Source organism: Babylonia areolata, chromosome 6, assembly GCF_041734735.1.
Source record: "Babylonia areolata isolate BAREFJ2019XMU chromosome 6, ASM4173473v1, whole genome shotgun sequence".
Classification (NCBI taxonomy): Eukaryota; Metazoa; Mollusca; class Gastropoda; order Neogastropoda; family Buccinidae; genus Babylonia; species Babylonia areolata.
Genome location: NC_134881.1, coordinates 13,287,945 through 13,313,756, shown reverse-complemented (window position 1 = coordinate 13,313,756; position 25,812 = coordinate 13,287,945). Strand labels below are relative to the sequence as shown.

Sequence of the window (25,812 nt, the reverse complement as noted above, 5' to 3'; positions counted from 1 at the left end):
CCACCTTTTGGAAATCGTGTGCTAGAAATCATCCTTAGTTCTGTCGCTGTCCTTGTTTCTGGTCTTTTCGTTCTGTCGTCTCTCTTTTCTGTCTTGCTAATCTATTCACGTGTGTGTGTGTGTGTGTGTGTGTGTGTGTGTGTGTGTGTGTGTGTGTGTGTGTGTTTATAATGAATTTCTATCAATATTTTATAAAGGATTCTTATTATAATGTATACAGTATTGCGGATAGGAATGCAACGAGGCAAGATACACTCACATGTATTAGATGAAGTTTTGGGATTGAACAGGACTTTGGTGAAGGTTAGCAGAAATGTATGTATTCACGTTTACAGGTTGCATGAAACAAAGTTCTCTTCTGGGATAAGGTTATCAATAATTTTGAAAAAAAAACAGAAGAAGTCAGCATCGACTTTATTCTCTGGGACTCGACGCCATCTGACATGTTTTTACGGAGGGGTGTGGGGCTGGGGGTGGGGGTGTGTGTGTGTGTGTGTGGGTCTCTCCTGTTTGTTTGATTTTTTATTGGTGTTGTTTTTGTTGTTGTTGTTGTTGCCGCTTTTTGTTGTTGTTGGCGTTTGCTGTTCTCCCTTAACGCCACATTCTTTTTGATGTTGGCCTATCTCAAGGTCTCTGGATCTGGATCTGGATTTGTACGTTGCAGGAGTCAATACTGGCTATCGTCGCAACGGAAAACTGGGGTTGCGCTTGAGAGCCACACAAAATTAAAATAATTTTGTACAAGGACTATCCCTTGATGGTGAAGAAGGGGCAGTCCCGCCAGCCTTTGCTGACAGTCCAGGAAAGGGCTGGCTAAAAACTTATGTATAGATTGAATGAGTGGTTGGGACAGGCCTTGATGGTGATCCACCGTGCGCTGATAGTGCTGCCCTGGCGGGCGGGGACTGCTGTGATGGCTTCATCAGGTCTGACCAGCACCTTTGCTACGTACGTAGGCAAGGTTTTCGTCTCCCTGGTCCCCTTTTTTCCAAGCAGATGTGATGTAGCGTATATATAAGATATCCACAAACATTGACGCCGCTTTGAAACTGAAAGTGAAACCAGAGTTCGGACGAAGCTATCGAATTACTGGCGAAACTGAGCGTCGGATGTGTTGGTCTTCAGTCGCCTGTTAGTCTCTGTTTAGGACCGAGCAATGTCACACTGTTCGCCTTTGTAATTCTTTTGATGTGGGCCGTTCCAACTGGTTCCCTTTGTCACGTACGTTGAAACCGATGTCTTCCACTGTTGATACTTGCCTCAGAGTATTGTCTTTCAGTTATGTGACGACAGGGGATTCCTGTACCTGGTGCCGGCAAGACAGGGTCAGGGTGCTGCGCGCAGGGACGGGCGCAATAGCCGAGTGGTTAAAGCGTTGGACTTTCGATCTGAGGGTCCCGGGTTCGAATCACGGTGACGGCGCCTGGTGGGTAAAAGGTGGAGATTTTTACGATCTCCCAGGTCAACATATGCGCAGACCTGCCAGTGCCTGAACCCCCTTCGTGTGTATACGCAAGCATAAGATCAAATACGCACGTCAAAGATCCTGTAATCCATGTCGGCGTTCGGTGGGTTATGGAAACAAGAACATACCCAGCATGCACACCCCCGAAAGCGGAGTATGGCTGCCTACATGGCGGGGTAAAAACGGTCATACACGTAAAAAGCCCACTCGCGTATATACGAGTGAACGTGGGAGTTGAAGCCCACGAACGCAGAAGAAGAAGAAGAAGAAGCTGCGCGTAGGGTTCGTTTTAAAGGTGGACTTCCCCACCCCGTGTCCGCTCCTAGTCTGACAGTGCTGAATTCACCCGTGGGGGGGTCGACAGTCCATCAGAGGTGTTTGATTTCCCTGCAGAGGATACAGTCGGCGCCAGTCTGTGGGTGTAGTGCGATTGCTTAGAACAGAATAGAATAAAATTTCTCTTTATTACCAAGTGTACCGGGGCCACAAGAATATTTGGGGGTGGGGATGGGGTGGGGGGGGGGGGGAATAGTACATAACATAAATTGAAAATCATACGCACACACAGATACAGTAGAAATTAGGATACATACAAGGGCATATCAATATAAAAAAACCTGTACATACTCACACATTCACATACTGCACTCTCTCTCTCTCTCACACACACACGTTTGAACAGAAGCCGCAAACTACATGTGGATGGGGATGATGACTAGACCTTCAGGTAGATGGTTGTTGATGTGATGCTTTGGGAAGATCTCCCTTAAAACACAAAGAAAAGCAACAAGAACAAAGACACACAAAACATTCATAGGTTCACTACATCGCTTCAATCATTCGATGAAAAGAAACAGCAAGGACTCAATGGCAAGAGGTGGGATACGGTTTAACTCACTCAGTACGGCCAGTCCTCTCTTCTCCTCTACACAGACCCCTCGGGTGTCCAGTGGGTGTCTGAATGACCCAACCTTTAGCTTCCGTCGTCAGAATTGTGGTATTCTTTGTCAAGATTCACGTCTTCAGTATGAGCCTTCCGCTTGCAATATTTTGATGATGGTAATTGGGGTGAAACGCTGTTAATGTCGTCTCTTTCGCCGTTCGTATGGAAAGAGTTACTTGGAGCATGTTTTACACCTGAACAGGTCCGACAATCTGCACTGCCACCTTCGTGCATTAAGAAAAAGAAGAAGAAGAAAAAAGAGCTTACAGTTTAAACAAACTATCTACTCAAAATAAAGGCAGGAAACGAGACATTAACATGACATGGGCGAATGTCATGATTTCATCTATCCATACAGAACAGTCCTCTCATAACCCGGCGATTCCAAGGATTCTTAGTTACCGATAGTTATTGAGAAGCTTACTAAGTCTGTAAAAAATAAAATGAATTTATTCATCGTTAAAGTTCATGTGCTACATATGATGTTACATGTATAACTGTGCCGAGTGCAGTTAAATATGCATGTGTTTTTTATTTATTTTTTATCTGCATTCTAAACTACTTATCAGAGTGCGTACCACTGGACAAAGTGTGATATTTTTATATTCTCAAACTTTTTTTCTGACACTCTTTCATAAGGGGCAATGGCCTATAAGTGAATAAACCATTCATGCATTTATTGGTAGCTTAAACTGTGCATCATTTCATTTGCATACATGTTCATTATATATACAATCTTGACACGTACGCTATCGCTATGTTTTTATTTGCCTTTTTCTTATCTTTTTGTTTCGTTTTTTCCAATATCCCTCATGGAATCTGAACACAAATCTTGACCTTGACTGTAAAGTGGGGGCAGGGGGTGGGAGAAGGGGAACTGTCTTACTGCTCAATGACACCACCAGATCAACACGTTAACTAGCATAGCCAGTGGAAAATGATAGACCACTATATATGTTTTATTCTGGGTGTTTGATTGAAACTTAACACTTTGTACTGCGAGCTCGGTGCTCATGCAAGCAGTTGAACCAATAATTAAGGTTCTTCTTCTTCTTCTTCCTTGGCAGCGACCACAGTCAGCTAGTTGATTATTCTGTCACTTGATGCAAGAGGTCCGCACTCGCAGAAAAAAACAAAAACAAAAACAACAACAACAAAAAACACCTGGGCGTGGCTTTTAATGGAGACGGGAGGCCCTTGACACGAAGGTGTCGATGGTCTTGGCCTCTACAACGTCCTGGGGTAGCTCGTTCCAGTCCTTGATGGTACGGGGAAGGAACACCTGCTGTCTGTACTGCGTTCTGCACTGCGGAATGGTGAACTGCTGATCGTGGCCGTGGCGTCGGCAGGGAGGTGCAGGGCGCAGGCTGGCTTCGATGCCTTCTGTGCTGACCAGGTCGTTGTGGATCTTGTCCAGCATGGATAGGCGTGCTGTACGTCGTCTGTCCTGGAGGCTGGACCACTTCAGTTCTTCAAGCATGGCGGTGGGGCTAGATGTGTTGTGGTAGCGCCTCATCACGAAACGGGCTGCCCTGCGCTGCACCGCTTCAAACTTGCTGATGTTCTGCTTGGTGTGTGGATCCTAGATGCTGCTGGCGTACTCCAGGACGGGTCGCACGAAGGACTTGTAGGCCATTTCCCATGAACACAACAGTCAATAAGGTGCTGACTCAGCTTTTGGCACTTGACCTCTGATTTTCCACGCCCAGTTTTATGATTATTCGTCTGCCTTTCAGGCGTCCACTGGCAGACACGCGACTGGCCGGAGTTGCTTGAAGTGACAGACGTGTGGCTGAATTGATTTCGTCACTGGCATGGCCGCCATCATCTTGCCCGCGTCGCTATGTCTGATTAACCCATTGGCTGCTATTGTCGAGATTGTTTTGCCCGTCAGGGGCTGTCACATCACTGAGGACAGAATCACGCGGCAACACTGATCTAGTTTGTTTCACCAACGTTTAGCGTTGAAGGGGTTAAAAGTTGTGCTTGCCGATGTGACGCTTGGACTTTCCCTGCCATAATTATTTCCGCGACAGGACCATTGCATTGAGTGTAGGTCTTCGTTGTCAAAGTTCGCTGCTTCCTCGATCCTGTTCTACTTAATGTTACTGTCAGCTTGAATTGTAATATTTTACTGACGACACTGTTGTACGCTTTATAAAGCGCATTTCACTCGTGGAGATTGTGACACACACATATATATATATATAAAACTGAACTCAGTCCCTTTAATCCTCAAACAGTGTACCAAATGATTTGCTTCAATAACTAATTCAAGTCTTGTTTCAAGGCTGATTATTTCTAGAGCATAAAGTACTGATTTGGAATGTGGAATTGGAATAAGAATATTAGCATGTATGGAATTCATGAGGAGTGATGGCCTAGAGGTAACACGTCTGCCTAGGAAGTGAGAGAATCTGAGTGCGCTGCTTCGAATCACGACTCAGGCGCCGATATTTCCCCCCCTCCACTAGACCTTGAGTGGTGGTCTGGGCGCTAGTCATTCGGATGAGACGATAAACTGAGGTCCCGTGTGCAGCATGCACTTAGCGCACGTAAAAGAACCCATGGCAACAAAACGGTTGTTCCTGGCAGAATTCTGTAGAAAAATCCACTTCGATAGGAAAAACAAATAAAATTGCACACAGGGAAAAAAACAAAACAAACAAACAAAAAAAACACAACCAAAAAACGGAGGCGCTGTAGTGTAGCAATGCGCTCTCCCTGGGGAGAGCAGCCCGAATTTCACAAAGAGAAATCTGTTGTGATAAAAAGAAATACAAATACAAAATACAAATAGTGTGTGTGTGCGTGTGTTTGTGTGTGTGCGTGCATGCAAACGCACGCGTGTGTGTGTGTGGTGTGTGTGTGTGGTGTTGGTGTTTGTGTGTGTGTGTGTGTGCGAGTCTGAGAGTGTGTGTGTGAGTGTGTGTATGTGTATAATTATGTGTATGAGTGTGCAAGAGTGTCTCTCTGTATGCTAGTGGCTGTAGTGGGCAGATAGTTTCCGATACTTTTCCCTCCAGTGAAGCCCACACATATGACATGTGCTTCCATACACACACACACACACGCATGCACTCACCCCAAAAAACAAGTTGCACAAGTTTTGAATTGCATTGTTGTATTCCATAACCCAGTATTATGCTACAAGAATGTGTGAAGAATCGCACACAAGCAAAGAAAGAAAATATATCAGAAGTAATATCAAAAATGGAAGAAATTTTGGCAACTGATTTGAATATGTCACATATATCCACAAAACAGATACAATGAAGTGATGACCCATACACAGTTAATGATAATAAAATGACACTCCAAATAAAATGAAAAGAGGTAAGGTCTGATCTTAATCTGACATTTTTAAGTTTCCTTCAGCACACATTTCATGCTTACGGGTAAGCAATAATAAATCAAAGAACTGTGTAGCCTCGAATGAATGAATCACACACTTGTGTATCCTACATGGAAATGTGTTGCAGTGAAAGTACAAATCAACTCTGCGAAGCGCGAGTCAATGGTGCGTGTGTGCGCATGCATGTGTAGCGAACATATTCATGATTATGCATGTATTTATGCATATGCATACAAGCATGTCTGTGTGTACACAAGTCTTTTGATGCAGTAAGTAATTAACACATAACTATAACTAGAGGTGTAGTGCTGACACATTGATTCAAATTGCAGCAGTTGGCTTTACCCTGTTTTTGACCTAAACGAAACGGTGCTGCCTTACGCTGACTGTTTTCCCCTGTTGTTTGACAGAGGAGGAACACAGGCTGTGAGAAATGAGGACAGAAAAACTGGCTGAGTTGTTGTGTGTATACAGATGTGGAAAATGACAGACATCATTGCTCATGCCCTCTTCTTCAATGAACAGTTACGTTAAAACTAATCACCACACACATAAGAAAATAGTACCTGTTCTCAAAGAGTTAAACAAAGCACAATACACATAAAAAAAAAAAAAAAATTGAGAAAAAAAATCTTAATTTAAGTGAACTACAGTATTGGCCCTCTCATATCTACATGTAGTGGAAGTTACCGGTGGATGTTCAGAAAAATGGATATTACATATGCCACAGAGGGTTAATGAGTGCTGCACCACACAGAATATAACATGAACACCACTGAATGTCAGTGAGATGCAATCACATGGTTCAGTCTGTGGCTCTGAGATCAAATGCCCGTCTAAAAAATCAGTCACACATAAGCGAAAAGCAAACAAAATTAGAATTCACAGAAACTGCTGACAGGTATGTATGCACACTTTCTGCAGACGTAATAATAAAATGTTAGGAGTCGTATGTCCCTTCTTACTGTCAACTATCTTTCTTCCTCTTTAGTTTGACGTCATTTCTCTTTTTCCCATCTACGTGTTTAATTGTGTGTGTGTGTGTGTGTGTGTGTGTGTGTGTGGAGGTGGGTGGGTGGAGTGGGGGCATATGTATGTGTGTGTAGTTGTTATTATAAGTGAATCCTTGCCTTAAAATATGCATAAAAAAAGCTGGAGCATAATTAATAAGGATGGGAGACTGCATCCCAGTCAACTCTGCCCCTGTACTGGATGAACATATCTAAAGTGAAACAAACTTTAAAATATAAGCATAAAAACCGCAAACCCCACTGGGAAACTAAAATAGATGGAAATCACTTCATTGTATCTTGGATGAGTGGTAAATTAGACAGACAAAGCAATAATAAAACAAGGAAAAATTTGCCACTCACCAAAGAGATAGCCCCCTCAATACTTCATAACAGATGTACGGTGCTTCCACAGCAAGCTTATATCTTCATTTTTTTTTAACTTTAATAAGTGCATGGGGTCATAAATGTAAGAATTGATTATGTGTAAACAAGAGAATCTGGTCCTTTTGAATTTAAGAGGTATGCATAAGACACTGCAAAAAGAGTGTCTGCTTTTTCCAGTGGTCTAACATCAGTGATGTATGGTCTTTAATCAGCTAGACATTGAGCGTCCTGTCTTTCAGTCTAAAACTTAGTGTTGAGAATGTGTACATAAAAATCTTTTAGTAGTTTGCTTTTTCTGGATTTCTTCCTTTGCATTTTGGTTAGCAAGTTGACTCTTGGTTCATAAGACCAAAACCTACTGTTACGGTATTTATCAAGCAGCTATTTGAACAAAGCTTTTCAATCAAAACTAAAAACATATAAATTCCCAGTAAAATAAGGCCACAGTTTTGACTCTGGATGAAGACTCAACAGTCGGCTATTTTCCATTTCCATCCAAACAAAAATGTCTCAACATGTAAGAAAAGTTCCACGCCCATCAATATGAACGAAACACGAAAGGTCAAACTCCAACTTTGTACAAATCATTTCCTATTGATGGTGAGAACTTTTCTGTCACTGTTTCAGTCTGTCTCGGTCTTTACTGACGATTAAATTGTTCATCTCCATGGTCTGTGCACTCTTAAACAAGCAAGTAAAAAATGCTAGGAAATGTCCCATCGTGCAAACTGGAGCAATGCTTCATGGACAAATTAGGGTGAAGGTTGAAATAAATAATACATCTTTTCCACTGATCATCTGCTACTTTGGCTTGACATACTGCTCTGATTGTCACTTTTGATACAAACAGGCTGCCTTTTATGTTGTTGTCTATGTAAAATACCAAGCCAAGAATCATGCACAGCATAAATCAGGACTCATTCTAATTCTACATATTTAAGAAAAGTTTTTGGCTGATTCATATCTGTCAGTCTGGCCAGACAAGACACTTCTAGGAAGTTTACAATATTGGCATGTATGAGTGGTGATTAAGTGGAAAACTTGTATACAACATCACTTAAAAAAAAAATCAAAGGAAAAAACAGGAACTTTTTCTTTGATGTTGAAGTGAAAATCATTTCCGGGCACAAACAAAACTGGACGTTACAGCATGTAAGCCAAGCAGCACAAACACAGCAATCCTACTGGATGAAAGAGTGTCAGCTCCTCCCACCCAATTCCCTCAGCCTGGTTCTGTCCTACAATCCTATGACTAAAACATTCACCCCCTGTTCACAGAATTAACTCAAGGTTGTTCTGATCGCATGTACAAATTCACAACAGACTTTTCATATTCACCAGGTAACTGAAATAATAAATGCAAAAGAAGCACCGTTTTTAAACAAGAATGTGACATCAGCTTTAAAACAAGCACAGCAAAAGTACACCACCACAATAAATTACACGGTGATTTAAAAAAAACAACCCAAAAAACCCATTCATTTGTTTATAGTCGTGACATTCAAAAACATGTCATACCAATTAATATTCTGCCAAAACTGTTCAAATCGAGTAAAAAGTATGTCTGAAGACTGTTTTGTAAAACAACACATTAAATACATGTACAGTTCATCACTCATGTCTGTGCACTACACATACTGGATATAAACAGTGGAAAATGAAATGGTTTTGTGCAAAAACAATTTGAGGAATGTGCTGGCATGACACTGGTGTGTGTGTGTGTGTGTGTGTGTGTGTTGCCTGTCAAGTGATGTCCTAAGGTACAAAGGCATACACATTGTCTTACTTTCCCCCTCCATTTCTCCCATGGGAAACCATAGGGTTGGAGCTGTCCCCTTCTGCCTAACTACAACACAGGCAGTCTACGGTTCAAGTACTGAAGCTGAACATTCCCTGACTATTTGAGCAAGAGACATACATGAAAAAATGTCATTAATTCGATTCCATGTGAGTTTGTCATACACTGAAATAATATATCTTAAAAAAAAAAAAAAAAAAAAAAAAAAAAAATCAAACATGAAAACAACCCTGAACTGATATTCTGACCAAAAAAAAAAAAAAAAAAAAAAAAAAAAAAAAAAAAAATCCTGAATAAGTAAGCCATGGTCTGTACAAAAGGAAAAACCCTGAATGTCATTCATACACAATTGTAATATAATTAAGTATTAATTTCTTATCACTGTGTTCAGTACACTAAACACGGGGGTCACTTCATGTCATGATCACTATCTAAAAAAATTGCATATGAATCATGAATGCCTGCATGCCTTCCCCAGTCCCTGAAGCTGTCTATACCTGCCATTATGATGATGACGACCTGTCAGAACAAGAAACTGCAACTTCTACACTGTCAACAGCAAACGTTTATCATATATGATATATTCAGTCACAACAATTTGGCAAGAAACATCGAAGAGGCTTCAGAAGACTACACAAAGGATTTCAACTATGTCACAGCAAGGATTGCAAAAACTTTCACCCTTTAATTTCACCCCCATCCCCACGCCCCCAAAATCCCCAGGCCAACTAAAAGAACCGGTTTTGAGAAAATAACCTCTGTTGCTAATTTTGGGTTAAAAATCATTATCACCATTGATACCATAAACAAAGTAACAATACCAAAAACTAACAAGACTGACTGAATTTTTTCCCACCCATACAAAATGTTATTATTGCACTCTTGACAAAACAGAGGACTTGAAAAAACTTGAAGACTAGTTGAACAGATGAAGGAAAAGTGTACATATGAATCGTGTACATAACATTTCAACAGATACAAACCACATCTCAACATGCAGTATGTTATTTACGAAGTGAACGATCACTGCACTCATATGATGTGAATCATAGCTGTGCAGATACAACAATCATACGACTCTTTCAGTCAGAATCAATCAACCGCAGCTGTCTGAAGAATGTTCGAATGATACATCGGAACATGTGAATGTTTCATAATGAGAAAATACATTGTCCACTCACACTCCCAATTCTTTCTCAGAATCCGCGTTAAGTAAGAGGTTGTGGCTTTCACATGTGAACAGCAAGAGATTTACAATGTTGACAAACAATCAGCACACCACAATGCTTCCAAACAACATGAACCCATCAGAGAAAATTCACCTCCCCTTTTTCAGAGATCTTTTCCCGTCATGCATAGGTACTGCTTCATTTCTTCCATTCAGAGAGAGAGAGAGAGACAGAGCATACACATGTGTCATGTTTCAGGAAATACATGAAAATGTTACCATAATACTGCTTCAATCAGCCCAACATAAGGGTTGAAATATTTTATACAGGGAAAAAATCATGTTTGTACAGAAGTCAAGAAGACTACATTAATTATTTTCCATGAATCATGAGCAATGAACAGTCTGGTCACGAAATATCACTCGTCTCTTGATATCGCCAGTTCCAGTTCATGTAACTCTTTGCCCAGTCTGTTACTGTCGAAATGCTACATTTATTTCTTCTTCTTCTTCCACTTCACAGAGTGCACATAATGCTGTTGTCAGTCTACTCTAAGCCATCACAGATATCCATTCTGTTGCATAGCATTTCTGTGTTGTATCCAAACTTGCGCTTTGTTTTCCAAGTGGAGCTCCACCCATGTGCAGTTTCCACACAGTCATGTGGAAAGTGATTTGTAATTCAGTGTTCAGAGATGTTGCCACAGTCTTTAGAATGTTGTAAAGAAACGGTGAAAAGAAGTAAAATCTGTAGGTGCTTAACAATCTGAACAACTCATTTCGTTTATGGAAAGAAAAAAAAAATTTGCAAAAACTGGAAAAATCATATTATTGCCTTGAAAGTTGCACAGAGTTATCTGACACACACAAAAAGAAACCTAAATGCAAGTAACTTTCTGAGAAAAAAACCCACCCAGACATCAAAGAAGCATTTCAATACTTGAACATGTGTGTGTATGCATGAAAGTGTGTGCAACATATAAGAGAGATGTATATCTGTGGGAAATATTTATTCTTCTACTTCCAAACTGTGGCTTTCCTTTGCTATTTAAGAGAGGATTTCAAAGTCCACTCTACTCAGAACAGTTCATGTCAATCACACACCACCCTCCTCCTTCATCCTCTGACCTTCAGCACACTGTGTACGTACATCCAGTGATGACAGCAGCCACATCCAGCAGATACTGGTCTTTGTCCTCCCTCTGAATCCAACCGCATATTCCTTTCTTTGAGATCCAGACAACTTCACCCATGCACGTGCAACACTTGAGCACAAGCTCATGAAACTTCAGTACTGAAACTTGCTGAAATCTCCTTGTGTTGATAGTGAAACTTTCCCCCCGAAACCAGCAGTGTTCTCTGTCACTTTCTTTGCTGATAACAGCGATGAGTCAATCAGTCAGTGAGGTGGGTCTGCTTCCCTGGCCTCAGTGCAGGTGGACTGGTTGCTGTCGGTGGCTGTGTCCCCGTTCACGTTGGGATCCGGAGCATCCGTTGCTTCATGCAGCTTCCTCAGCATACTGACCTACTTTGTCCGCCAAGGAAAAGAACACATCATCAGTCACAAGTACATCCATGTCTGAAGGAACAATTTACCACTAAGTGAATGACTGAATGGGCAATTTTGTTAGTCAACAGTATATGAATGAACATAGGACATATAAACAATATCACCAGTCACCAGTAAATGAATGTCTGCCATGATTTTTTTGGTTGCTATTGGATATTCAGCCTTACTTGTTTGGCTCTATTCTTTCAAGCTACCACCTCCTTCCCCGTTCTCTCCTAACACTTCCTCGTAGCTACTTTCGTTTTCTCCGTATAGGCGGGTATTAGTCTGCACAGGACAGGAATGTCAGACCCCTGCTGGAGTCTCCACTAGTGGGTCACGGTAAGTATGTGTTGTTAAACATACCATTTATCATCAATACAAACTTTGTGAATATAAATGTACACAACCCCCCACACAGAGACAAGCATACACACCACACATGAGACATGTACCTCCTTCCCAACACCCAACAACATACACACACACACACACACACACACAAAAGGGCACAACAGCAGAGTGGTTTAAACCACTGGAAGTGTCTGGGTTTGTTCCAATGTACCTTTTATTTACCTGTGTGCTAGCTGAATCGGTAGCGTAAGCATCACTGACTTGGAGTTGTGTACCTTGTGTAATGGAGAGAGTTACCGCTCTTTACTATTTGTTGATCATATCGTCTCCTGGCCTCATTATTTGTATAATAAACCACTGGACTTTCAATCCAAGGGTCCCAGGTTGAATCTTGGTAACAGTGCTTGGTGAGTACAGGGTACTAATTTTTTCTGATCTCCCAGGTCATATGTGCAAACCTGCTAGTACCTGTAATCTCTTCATGTGTATACACACGCAGAAGATCAAATACACATGCTAAAGATCCTGTAATCCTTGCCAGTATTCGGTGAGTTATGGAAACAAGAACATACCCAGCAAACACACCCTCGAAAATGGTGTATGGTTGCCTACAGGGTGGGGTAAATAAACAAAATGGTCAAACACGTAAAAAGTTACATGTGTGTATGAGTGTGTATATGTACATGACTGAAACATGACTGAATGACATAGGAAATGAATGATGAGCGCCCAGTGGAAGCCATCAGTCGGATCTACCCAGGTAGATGCACTGTTGTGCAAATGACTCCATGTTTGTTAAGAGCTCAGAGCTTGGTCTCCGACTGAGGACAGGCGTTATATAAGTCTCCATATCATGTCATATCACGTCGCACCTCACACACACACTCCACCACACTCTCTTGCTCCCTCTCCCCTCCTCCCACACACTACACCACACCACCACCACCAACTCACCAAAGGATCAGCCACCTCAGTGCTGATGACGTTCTCCTCCTTGCCTGAAGGAGAGGGTGTCTTCTTGTTGCTGCCCGACACGTCCATCTGGCCCGTGGAGGACGAGGAGGGAGGGGGAGGGACCACAGCATCGTAGCCCACGTCTTCGGAGCGGATGGGCAGCAGGTGGCACTCACAGCCCAGGTTGGACCAGGGGTAGGTCTGCGTGGGCCACTCCGTCGGGTCCTCCCAGGGTGCTCGTCTCCCGAACAGCTGAGGGCAGGGATGGTCAGTGTACAGAATACCGTATGACCTCTAATACGAGAGAAATTAATTCTGTGCGTAAAAACGCATTAATAATACAAAAGAACCACAATTCTAACAGAATACTGTAATATCTCCAATAAGATAACTTAATCTCTGTGTAAAAACAGATCAACAGTTTCAGTTTCAGTTTCACTTTCTCAAGGAGGCGTCACTGCGTTCGGACAAATCCATACACGCTACACCACATCTGTTGAGCAGATGCCTGACCAGCAGCATAACCCAACGCGCTTAGTCAGGCCTTGAGTGCATGCTTACATATTTGTGTACCTATGAAAGTGGATTTCATTTTTTTTACGTAATTTCGCCAGAGGACAACACTCTCGTTGCCATGGGTTCTTTTTCAGTGCGCCAAGTGCGTGCTGCACACGGGACCTCGGTTTATCGTCTCATCCGAAAGACTAGACGCTCAGTTTGATTTTCCAGTCAAACTTAGGAGAAAGGGCGAGAGCGGGATTCGAACCCACACCCTCACGGACTCTCTGTATTGGCAGCTGAGCGTCTTAACCATTCTGCCACCTTCCTCCTGTGGCAGATCAACAATACATGAGAACCACAATTCTAACAGAAAACAGAATACCGTTTTATCTCCAATGAGGGAAATTATTCTCTGCGTAAAAATGCATTAACAATTCACGACGAGAACCACAATTCTAACAGAAATGGGGAATTTGTATAATACTGACCATGGCAGACATGAGAACCCTCATGACTTCATGGGGGACAGCAAGACAAGACAAGACAAGACAAAATTCTTTATCTTCGAGGATAATAGATAAGCACTGGTGTGCTTTTTTTACATCCAGTCCCCACCCTGAACAGGGTCTACACTACACAACGCTACGTAACACTAACATGAAGTCATAAGCATTGTAATGATAAGATACACAGAAAACAACAACTAAAAACAACAACAACACCACACACACACACACACAGAGGCACATACATGGCATTAACAAAATATATATGAAAATGAATTAAAAAAGTCACAAACACACACACATAGCATATGTTATCAAATATTACACAACTGTAAATATGAAACAGTTATTCTAACAGAGATACACATAGCAATAATGGGGAGAAATGCTCTTTACCAAAGGGAGCATATTTCCATAATTACTAACCTGAAATAGTATAGGGAAAAAAAACAACTGTTACAGGTGAACGAGAGAGAGAGAGCAAGAGAGAGAGAGAGAGATGATGATGATGATATTTTATTGAAAAAACACATCAGGTTCCTTTCAATGTGGAGTTGGGAGAATAGGTCATTCAGCATTAAAAAAACAAAAACAAAAAAATCGAGAGAGAGTGAGCAATAGCCGAGTGGTTAAAGCGTTGGACTGTCAATCTGAGGGTCCCAGGTTCGAATCATGGTGATCGTGCCTGGTGGGTAAAGGGTGGAGATTTTTACGATCTCCCAGGTCAACATATGTGCAGACCTGCTAGTGCCTGAACCCCCTTCGTGTGTATATGCAAGCAGAAGATCAAATACGCATGTTAAAGATCCTGTAATCCATGTCAGCGTTCGGTGGGTTATGGAAACAAGAACATACCCAGCATGCACACCCCCGAAAACGGAGTATGGCTGCCTACATGGCGGGGTAAAAACGGTCATACACGTAAAAGCCCACTCGTGTGCACACGAGTGAACGTGGGAGTTGCAGCCCACGAACGCAGAAGAAGAAGAAGAAGAGAGAGAGAGAGAGAGAGCGACTGAGGTAGGTGTGAGCTGTCTCACCTGCAGACCCTCCCTGACGGCCTCAATGATGTAGGGCACGATGGAGTAGTTCCACAGGTCGGTGAACCACACCTGGGAGCCGGCCATGTCCATGGGGCAGGACAGGAACAGACGAGGACCTGGGCAACATTCAATATTTAATCTTAATTAACCCCCTTGACTCCTTTTAGTCCCATGGAGGATTTAAGAGAAAACAACATAATCAAAACACAACTAGGCTTATCAAACTAGAACACAGCTGGGCTTATCAAACTATTTGCAGCAATTAAAGTAAGATCAGAGGGTTAACATTCCTTCATCTGTATGAAAATGTCCTTTGCAATATTGCAAGTATTTTTTTTTTAATGAGTTTTCCCTGTCTAAACATTACATCTGCCTACACAAACTGATTGACAATTTGAAAATACAGACTCTGGACATCTATCAGTTATGAGTCTCCAGCATACTGTACTGTACTGTACCTATAGTGACATCTGATGAGTTGTGTCTCCAGGAACATGCGTTGTGCTGTGTTGTGTTGTACTGCACTGCATCATACTGTACTGTACTGCACCTATAGTGACATCTGTTGAGTTGTGTCTCCAGGAACTAGTGTTGTGTTGCACTACATTAAAGAAAGGTGGCAGAATGGTTAAGATGCTCATCTGCCAATACTGAGAGTCTCTGGGGGTATGGGTGTGAATCCTGCTCTCACCCTCTCTCCTGTTTGACTGGAAAATCGAACTGAGCATCTAGTCATTAGGACAAGATGATAAATTGGTGTCCCTTGTGCAGAACGCACTTGGCGCACTGAAAAAACAACAACATGGCAACGAGAATGTTGTCCTCTGGCAAAATTCTGTAGAAGAAATCCATCTGATAGGTGCACATATATATGAATGCACTCAAGGCATGACAAAGCGCGATGGGACATGCTGCTGGTCAGGCATCTGACTAGCAGATGTGGTGTGGCATGTATGGGATTTTCCGAATGCAAGGACGCCTCCTTCAGGAACTGAAACTACATTGCTTAACAAATAGTAAAGAGTGGTAACTCTCTCCATTCACAAGGTTCACAACTTCAAGTCAGTGCTGCTTACGCTACCGATTCAGCTAGCACACAGGTAAATAAAAGGTACATTGGAACAAACCTAGACACTTCCTCAAAAAGGAAGCACCGGGCCTGTTCTTATACTGATCATTTGACATGTGCACACAGCAGCAAAGACAGAAGAAATGTGCAAACACAAATTAGCTTTTATTCAAGACTGGCATAGTCTCTTTAATCCTGAACAAGCCACACAGAACACATGCACAATACAGAACAAACACATGGTTGCCTCGGTGGTTTTTCAACTGGAAATTAACAAACAATGAGGCCAGGAGATGAAATGACTAACAAATAGTAAAGAGTGGTAAATCTCTCCACAGTGTGTACCTTGTGAATGGAGAGAGTTACCACTCTTTACTATTTGTTAATCATTTCATCTCCTGGCCTCATTGTTTGTTAATTTCCAGTTGTACTACATTGCATTATACTGTATTGTACTGTACCGTACCTATTGTGACATCCGACGAGTTGTGCGTCTCCAGGAACTTGTTGACGTGGGCCCACACCTTGGGGATCCAGTCGATGGTGCGGTTCAGGTCGTTGTTCCGCACCCCTGTGCGCACCTCAGCCTCCACCAGTTTGCGCCGCAGGAACCGACCCAGGAACCCCTTGACAGGCTCCATGTGGTTGGCACACAACACCCAGCGGAAGTTGTGGTGCAGCTGCAGGTTGGTGGTGGAGCAGGTGGACTGGTTCATTGTGCCGATGATGTAGGGGCTGAAAAAGGGGGATGGCATTCTTTTTATTCACCGTAGCACAGGCTGTGGTTTTAGATCTTATTTTCATGAGAAGGAGATCAATAAATATTGTATCTGAGACTGGTTTTTAACGTTTTAAACTATGGGTTTATGTTCTGGGACTGTGTTAAGTTGACTCAACTGTCATCTGTTATTTCATCAATGTGTTTGTTGGGATCAGAATGAATCATGGCGGGGTACAAACGGTCATATACGTAAAAGCTCCCTCGTGTACATGTGAGTGAATGTGGGATTTGCAGCCCACGAACAAAGAAGAAGAAGAAGAAGAAGAAGAATCTTTATTTATCTATCACTGTTGATCCTGAAGAATTAAAAAATAAAAAAAAAGAAAGAAAAAAATTTAAAAAAAAGAAAAAAAAGAGAAAAATGTCATAAAAGTAAAAGCTCATTTGTACATAAAAGTGAATGTGGAAGTTGCAGTCCATGAAAGAAGAAGAAGAAGCAGGAGAAGAAGAAGAGGAAGAAGTGGCAGCCATGAACGCAGAAAAAGAGGAAGTCGAAGCAGAACAAGTAGAGAAGAAGAAGACGTAGAACAAGTAGAAGAAGAAGAAGATGTAAAACAGGTAGAAAAAGAAGAAGTAGAAGAAAAAGTGCAATGAGCAGAAGAAGAAGCAGAAGGAGTTACAGCCATCAACGCAGAGAAGAAGAAGAAGAAGAAGAAGAAGAAGACACACTGACCACTTCTGATACTTGGCAGTGAGGAAGCCGTTGAAGACGTCGGCTAGGGAGGAGACGTGGTGGAGGTTGTCGAGGATGACGACAGAGGGGAGAGCACTGGCAGAGGTGGCCTCACACTGGTCAGCGATGTTGGCCAGGTACTGCCGCAGCTCCTTGGCTGACTTGTGGTCCACGTTGAACACCGCCACACTCCCCGCTGTCAGCTCTTTCCCTGACCTGAAATGTCACACACACATACTGTGTTGTACTGTTGTGTGTTGTGTTACTTTCTGTCACAACATATTTCTCTGTTGAACAAACCCCCACACTCCCTGCCTTCAGCATACATACTGTGTTGTATTGTTGAGTATTGTGTCACTTCCTGTCACAACATATTTCTCTGTTGAACAAACCCCCACGCTCGCTGCCATCAGCTCCTTCCCTGACCTGAACATCACACATACATACTGTGTTGTACTGTCATGCATCGTGTCACATTTTGCCTGGTACTGTATGAGCTTATATCACAAACTGACATAAGTTTACAGCTGGGCCAACAGCAAAGTGAGAGCTGTACGATCAATGGTTTCTTCAAAGCAATGGGAAATCATTTACAGCTTAGTCTTATGAAGGACTATGACTCTCAAACTAGGAGGCAAAATTGCACTGGTTCATAGTGCTGCAGCCTTGGGGGCTAGACAGCCTTTGGGAACCATCCCCAGTGCTGACTGTCCTAAAACCCTCTTGGCTGAGAGAGTGGGGATGTAACTTGGGCAAGACACTCTCAACTATAATCAAATTCTAGCCCAGATAGTTGGGACAGCAGCTGCATCCTCTGCTGTTCTGATGGTCATAGCTGAAAACGGCTGTCATACATACATATTGTGTCACACCAAATTTCTCTGTTGAATGCACCACCATGTTCCCTGCTGTCAACTCCTCCCCCAACATGGACACATTGTATTCTATCACTCTTTATCGTCACAACAAATTTCTCTCTGTGAAATTCGGGCTGCTCTCCCCAGGGAGAGCATGTCACTACACTGACAGCATTACCCTTTAAAAAAAAAAAAAGAAAAAAAGAAAGAAAAAATTTCCTGACTGGATAGCGCTGCAGTGATTTTGACAGCTCTGCCAGTGGGGGTGGAAGGGAGAGGTGGAGGTGGAGGAAGGTTGTTGAGGGAGGAAGGTGGGCACAGCCATTCAGTACACTGCCCTCTTGGACTGACTGCAAGACAGGTCTCACTGGCCATCGATTAGATAACATGAACGTGTCGGCATTTTTCTGTTTTTTATTTTTAAATCATTTTTTTTTCAGAAAATGGACGTTCTGCTTATGACAATTACCAAAAAAACTGTCTCAGGATGGAAGAGTTACACTCATGTTATTGTTGTAATCATTATTATCATCATGATGATTTAAGTTACACATTGTGTTCTTTATTCTTGTTTATCCTTGGCACATCCACAAACTGACTGTTAAGAATGAAGAATACACCATCTCTTTGTCAGACCTGAAAGTTACAAACACGTTTGTTTTTTCCCTCATATCTCATGTCAGTATATTAGCCAGATAGTGCCTGAATCCCTCTACATACCTAAACACATGCAGAACATCAAATGGCACCTCTGCACACACAACTTGCACACAAATAGCACCTCTGCACACACACACACATTTGGCACAGAAATTGGCACCTCCACGCACAAAAGACATCTATATACCAAGGCACAGACAGACCAACTCCCACGACGAAACAGTACCTGAGCACCAGGTGTTCAGCCAGTTTCTGAGCCAGGTAGGTCTTGCCCGTGCCACTGGGGCCGCACAGGATAATGCGCCGGTGCTCCAACAGCAGCGACACGTAGCGCTGGATGATCGATTTGGGAATCATCGTTTCGAAAGCTAAGGAATCCACGCTTTGCTGCCGTGTACCTAGACACATAACAAAGCAACAATAACCAACAAATAGTAAAGAGTGGTAACTTTCCATTCACAAGGTACAAAACTTAAGCACACAACTTCAAGTCAACGCTGCCTATGTTATCGATTCAGCTAGCACACAGGTAAATAACAGGTAGAATGGAACAAACCCAGACGATAATTACATCTCGAGAATCATTACAAGCTGCACACAGCCAAACAAAGTCTGGTAATGAAGGTTGAGAATTAGTGGGAATAGCATCAGCCAAACACTGAAAGGTTATTCCTTGACTTAGCTCACTGCGATCAGATAATAATGGCATAAAAACCAATCCATCAACTATTGGAGTTATGGTCTAGAGGTAACGCCTCTGCCTAGGAAGCGAGAGAATCTGAACTCACTGGTTCAAATCACGGCTCAGCCGCTGATATTTTCTCCCCCTCCACTTGACCTTGAGTGGTGGTCTTGACGCTAGTCATTCAGATGAGATGATAAACCGAGGTCCCGTGTGCAGCATCCACTTAGCGCACGTAAAAGAACCCACGGCAACAAAAGGGTTTGTTCCTGGCAAAATTCTGTAGAAAAATCCACTTCGATAGGAAAAACAAATAAGTCTGCACGCAGGAAAAAATGCAAAAAAAAAAGAAAAAGAAAAAAGGGTGGCGCTGTAGTATAGCGACGCGCTCTCCCTGGGGACAGCAGCCTGAATTTCACACAGAGAAATCTGTTGTGATAAAAAGAAATACAAATACAAATAAAACAGTTACTCAATATGTATCTGCAGAAAAGATCTGAAATATGTCTCTGCTTACACACACACCCGCGCAGTTCTTCTCTGTGCCTACCTCATGCAGCATTCAAATATCATCTGAAATATATGTAAGGCCAGTTTTATGCCTGGAACAGAACTGAACACCATGCTCGTAGCTTCTTAAAGCCAGCTACAAACATGGACATACAGAGGATGGAAACACGCTCTGTGGATTCTTTGTCTATATATTTGTAAGTAGTTACTGATGAATCATTCCAATATTCATGACAGTTTTGTGCATTTGTTATTTTACAACAAAAGAATACTAACCTTTCAAACAGATTCCTATCTGGGTCGTATCACCCACCAAGTAACCGATGGGAAGCAACTCCGGCACTTCAGAGTCTGCAAAAACAAAACATGATCACTTTTCTTTTAGTTACAAAATACCAGATGCTCTTTTAAAGTTTAAAAACTGAACAAAACAAAGTCTCAATAATAATAATAATAATGTGCATTTACATGGTGCTTAACTTACAGCTCTAAATGTGTTGAACAATACATGCGCTGTGACTAAGGTACAGGAATGTAAAAAAAACAACATCACTGAAGATACAAACTCAATGCAACATCACTTACACCATGCATACTCCTCCTACCTCCACCCTTCCCCATATTAACTGTCATGAAAAACTAACATTTAACCTGATATTCTTTAATGAAAACAATTCAAATGATCATAAATGAAAATTAAACTTACAGAGATTCATACTGAATTATTATTGGCCAGCCAACCTTGACACATATCTTTGAGACCAGCAGACAGTTTAGGACATTTTTCTTTCTTTTTTTCTGTTAAAAGCAAAAATAGTCAGTCATGATTTAAACACAACAACCACAAACTTTCACTTTGAAAATTTAACTCTTCAACAGCCATAGTGAAAGACATCAGAGGAAAAATCATCAAAGGTTTCACTGATTTGAAAATCTGTCACTTTAAACAGTTTAACGTTGGGCAAACGGGGACATGAAATAATTATGATTTTGTAGCTGAAAGCAGAGAAAAACGAGTTGCACTACTGACTATGTTTACCTTTTGTACGTGTGATTTCTCCCAAATGGTAGGCGAACACACTCTCTGCACTCAAACCCAAGTTGGTCACCGGATCTACCCGCAATACGTATTCCTGTCAAAAAGAATAGAATAATAGTATTTCAGTGCTTGTAATCTCTCTCTCTCTCTTTTTCTCTAACACCCTATTTTCTCTGTCTGTCTTCTTTATCTTATTCACTTTCTAAAATGGGGAAAGTGTGCAACAAATCTGTAGTAAGTGACGACACAAAACATATATTTAATAAAATACTTCAAGCAAACGTCTTGTAATTGCCTAATAAACACATCAAACATCACCAACAGCTGCACAGTAATCATATATTGTGTGTATGTCAAGCAGTTGCTGGTATAGATTGACAAGAAAACAGCAAAAACTAGCCGCAAACACAGGGAATATTGTTACCTTTAATATTTTCCGGATGATGTTGTCGAGAATGTCCCATTTGGTTTTGCCACTAACAGACAGAGAGCCAATCAGAACTTCAGCCGGTTTCTGCAACAGATCATGACACACAGATGTACAAGATCAATGATCATGCACAAACAAACAGGCCACTGTGTGTGTGTCCTGCCAAGAGAAGAAACAGAAATCTTCAGGAAAGACATGACAATGGAACAGCTTCATACAAAGAAACACAAGTCTCTCATCCCTGCACAACCCATATTTTAACCCCCTCCACTCTCAAAACATGCATGAAAAATACATCAAATATGAAGCAGTCATGTTCACAACTGTTAAATGCATCTTCCCTTAGACCAACTGCACTTATGGCTGCTCATGTGACGTGAAGATACTTGTTCCAAAATGCCCAATTTCCAAGAAGATACAATGGATTTGGCACCCTCCTTATTCTAAATGTTTCATTTCTCATGTTCATAAATGATTTTAAATAACTTGATCTGTTACCAAAGTGAAGAACGTACAGTAATACTACTGACATTAACTCACTCTGGACAAAAAGCCCTGATCGGGGCCCAATCAGACAAAGGGCCCCAACTGAAGCCTTAGATAGTTTTGAATTTTTGAAGTGGCACCTAATTTCCATAATGACGTTATCAGCTAAGAATATCTTTACTGACCTTTCCACTATCCACTGCGACCAATACATGCAGTGTGTGTTGCTGTGCTCGCGAGCAGGACAGTTATTTTCAGGTGACTGGTTCACGTGAACAGTCTGTGTCAACAATGGCGTCTCACCCAGTTTCGTCTCAGTCACAAGGGAGACAACAGAATTAGACGAACGGGCCCCACGCGGCTGTTTTATGCTCTGAAATTAATCTGTTTCCAACTCTTTGTGCTCTCCAGGATTCATTTACAAGTCATCAGTGTGTGCAAATTTTGAACAAAAAATATGGATTCTTTTATTATCTTACTGTATGACAGCATAAGAAGGGAGAAGTCCAATATTTTGTCCTCAACTAACTTGTTATGTTACTGATCAGTCGAAGTTTTCAGTTAATAAATTCTAACATTTGTTTTTTTGGCGATTTTACTTCTCACCCTTACAAATGGGTCGTCTGTGGGGAAAGTCCTAATCAGCAGTACAAAGTGAGTTAATTGTGATGAGGCAGTGCTGCCTTCATATCTGAAATAAAACAGAGCTATGTATTTGTCGTGTTGTATTTGTATTTCTTTTTATCACAACAGATTTCTCTGTGTAAAATTCGGGCTGCTCTCCCCAGGGAGAGCGCATCGCTACACTACAGCGCCACCCATTTTGGGGGGGCATTTTTTCCTGCATGCAGTTTTATTTGTTTTTCAGATCGAACTGGACTTTTCTACAGAATTTTGCCAGGAACAACCCTTTTGTTGCCGTGGGTTCTTTTACGTGCGCTAAGTGCATGCTGCACACAGGACCTCGGTTTATTGTCTCATCCGAATGACTAGTGTCCAGACCACCACTCAAGGTCTAGTGGAGGGGGAGGAAATATCAGCGGCTGAGCCGTGATTCGAACCAGCGTGCTCAGATTCTCTCTCACTTCCTAGGCGGACGCGTTACCTCTAGGCCATCACTCCACTAGGTTGTGTGTACCTCAGGGATGAGGCAATGCTTCCTTCATATCTGAAATAAAACAGAGCTATGTATTTGCCCTGTTGTGTGTACCTCGGGTCCAGGTCTGGATGGATCGGGGTTCGAACCTTGGTACACTGTGATGGTCACCCTCTTCCCATCTCGGTCATTGGCTGCTGTCTCTGCTAATAACATGTCTGTCAAAACAAAATATAAAAATGCAAGTAATTACATAGAAATGAAACCATCACACATGTCAGAAGCAAAAGTACAATTATCAGGCCTTTAAGAAACGTTCACAGTCACCCAACTGTCCCAAAGTTTAGTTTGCCTTCAGAACTAAACACTGCTTTCCACAAGGTAAATCAAAGGCAGCAGAAGACTTAAGTCCTGTGAACACCACAACTCTTTCAGAAAGAATGAACTCCTGTTTGCAGAGTTATTGCACACCATCACTCAAAACACTTTTTCATACTGGATACTGGAACACTGGATACAAAGAAACAGCCTCTCATCCCTCTCACAATAATCCCCCCCCCCATCCCCCAAACCCTCCCAAAAAAACATTCCCCTCTCACAGACTGGACTGGTCAGTGCGACTGAAGGAGAGGCTCTTAATGATCCCTGCACAATCCCCATTTCAATCCTCCCCACCTTCAACCCTGTCCCCCCCCCCCACCAATAAAACCCCCAAAACAACACCAACAGCCAACCGCCTCCTGCCCAGCCCCATCACCAAGATTGACCTCGCTGAGGGAAAAGCTCTCAATAATCCCTGCACAATCCATGTTTCAACCCCCCAGGCCTCCTCCCACATCACATCCCCCCCCTCCACCCTCTCCCAAAAAAAAACCACAAAAAAATCCACCAACCAAAACAACTCCACCCCTCACCCAATTTAATTGGTTGGCTGAGTGAAAAGCTCTCAATAATCCCTGCACAATCCTCGTTTCAAACCCCACCCTCCACACCCCCTTCCCCCCCAACAACAAGAACAACTACAAAAAACCCTAACAACATAAAAACCAACCAAAACAACTCCACCACCTCACCCAACTGGATTGGCTGAGGAAAAAAGCTCTCAATAATCCCTGCACAATCCCCGTTTCAACCCCCCAGGCCTCCCACATCACATCCCCCCCCCCCACCCTCCCAAAAAAAACCACAAAAAAAAACAACAACAAAATCCACCAACCAAAACAACTCCACCCCTCACCCAATTTAATTGGTTGGCTGAGTGAAAAGCTCTCAATAATCCCTGCACAATCCTCGTTTCAAACCCCCCCCTCCACACCCCCTTCCCCCCCAACAACAAGAACAACTACAAAAAACCCTAACAACATAAAAACCAACCAAAACAACTCCACCACCTCACCCAACTGGATTGGCCGAGGAAAAAAGCTCTCAATAATCCCTGCACAATCCCCGTTTCAACCCCCCAGGCCTCCTCCCACATCACATCCCCCCCCCTTAACCCCCCCAAAAAACCCACAAAAAAAACAACAAAAAAATCCCCCTGCCCCCCCAAAACCAACGAAACAAAAAAAAACAAAAACAAAAAAAACAACAAAAAAGCCAGCAAAAACCAACAAAACAACTCCACCCCTCACCCAATCAGACTGGTTGAGGGAAAAGCTCTCAATAATCCCTGCACAATCCCTGATTCAATCCTCTCCCCATCCCCCTCCCCTTACTCCCCACCCACCAAAAGAAAAACAACCACAAAAACCAACGAAAACAACTCCACCCCTCACCCACTTGGACTGGCTGAGTGAAAAGCTCTGAATAATCCCTGCATAATCCTTGTTTCAACCACCTCCCCCGTACCCCTCTCCCCCCAAAAAAAACACCACCAACAACAAGAACAACAAAAAAACCTAACAACATAAAAACCAACCAAAACAATTCCATACCTCACCCAACTGGACTGGCTCAGAGAAAAAGCTCTCAGTAATCCCTGCACAATCCCTGTTTTGTATGTGTATTTGTATTTCTTTTTATCACAACAGATTTCTCTGTGTGAAATTCGGGCTGCTGTCCCCAGGGAGAGTGTGTCACTACACTACAGCGCGCCACCTTTTTTTGTGTGTATTTTTTCCTGCGTGCATTTTTTTTCCCCCTATCGAAGTGGTTTTTCTACAGAATTTTGCCAGAAACAACCCTTTTGATGCTGTGGGTTCTTTTACGTGCGCTAAGTGCATGCTGCACACGGGACCTCGATTTATCGTCTCATCCGAATGACCAGCGTCCAGACCACCACTCAAGGTCTAGTGGAGGGGGAGAAAATATTGGCGGCTGAAACGTGATTCAAACCAGCGCACTCAGATTCTCTCGCTTCCCATGCGGACACATTGCTTCTTGGCCATCACTTGTATATAGCCGACATGCATGTGTGAGGTCACAGTGTGAAGGCGGACACGTTACCTCTGGGCCATCACTCCACAATCCTGTTTCGATCCTCTCCCCATTCCCCCC

General features: G+C 42.5%; 1 protein-coding gene across 3 annotated transcripts in view; it reads right to left on the bottom strand.

The window, feature by feature from the left end:
- Positions 1 to 9,230: 9,230 nt before the first annotated feature.
- LOC143282752 (uncharacterized) overlaps positions 9,231 to 25,812 on the bottom strand; it is a 330,537-nt gene continuing 313,955 nt past the window's right edge. For 2 of the 3 annotated variants that reach the window (XM_076588501.1, XM_076588503.1), the window contains exons 20-29: positions 23,431 to 23,534; positions 21,729 to 21,818; positions 21,305 to 21,398; positions 20,542 to 20,616; positions 19,300 to 19,471; positions 17,557 to 17,772; positions 16,569 to 16,837; positions 15,031 to 15,149; positions 12,984 to 13,235; positions 9,231 to 11,651 (exon numbers count right to left, since the gene is read on the bottom strand). In XM_076588501.1, coding sequence (XP_076444616.1) covers positions 11,526 to 11,651; positions 12,984 to 13,235; positions 15,031 to 15,149; positions 16,569 to 16,837; positions 17,557 to 17,772; positions 19,300 to 19,471; positions 20,542 to 20,616; positions 21,305 to 21,398; positions 21,729 to 21,818; positions 23,431 to 23,534 — 1,517 coding nt within the window. In that variant the 3' untranslated portion in view covers positions 9,231 to 11,525. Of the gene's footprint in view, positions 11,655 to 12,983; positions 13,236 to 15,030; positions 15,150 to 16,568; positions 16,838 to 17,556; positions 17,773 to 19,299; positions 19,472 to 20,541; positions 20,617 to 21,304; positions 21,399 to 21,728; positions 21,819 to 23,430; positions 23,535 to 25,812 lie in introns of all 3 variants that reach the window. The other variant, XM_076588502.1, reaches the window with a different exon arrangement.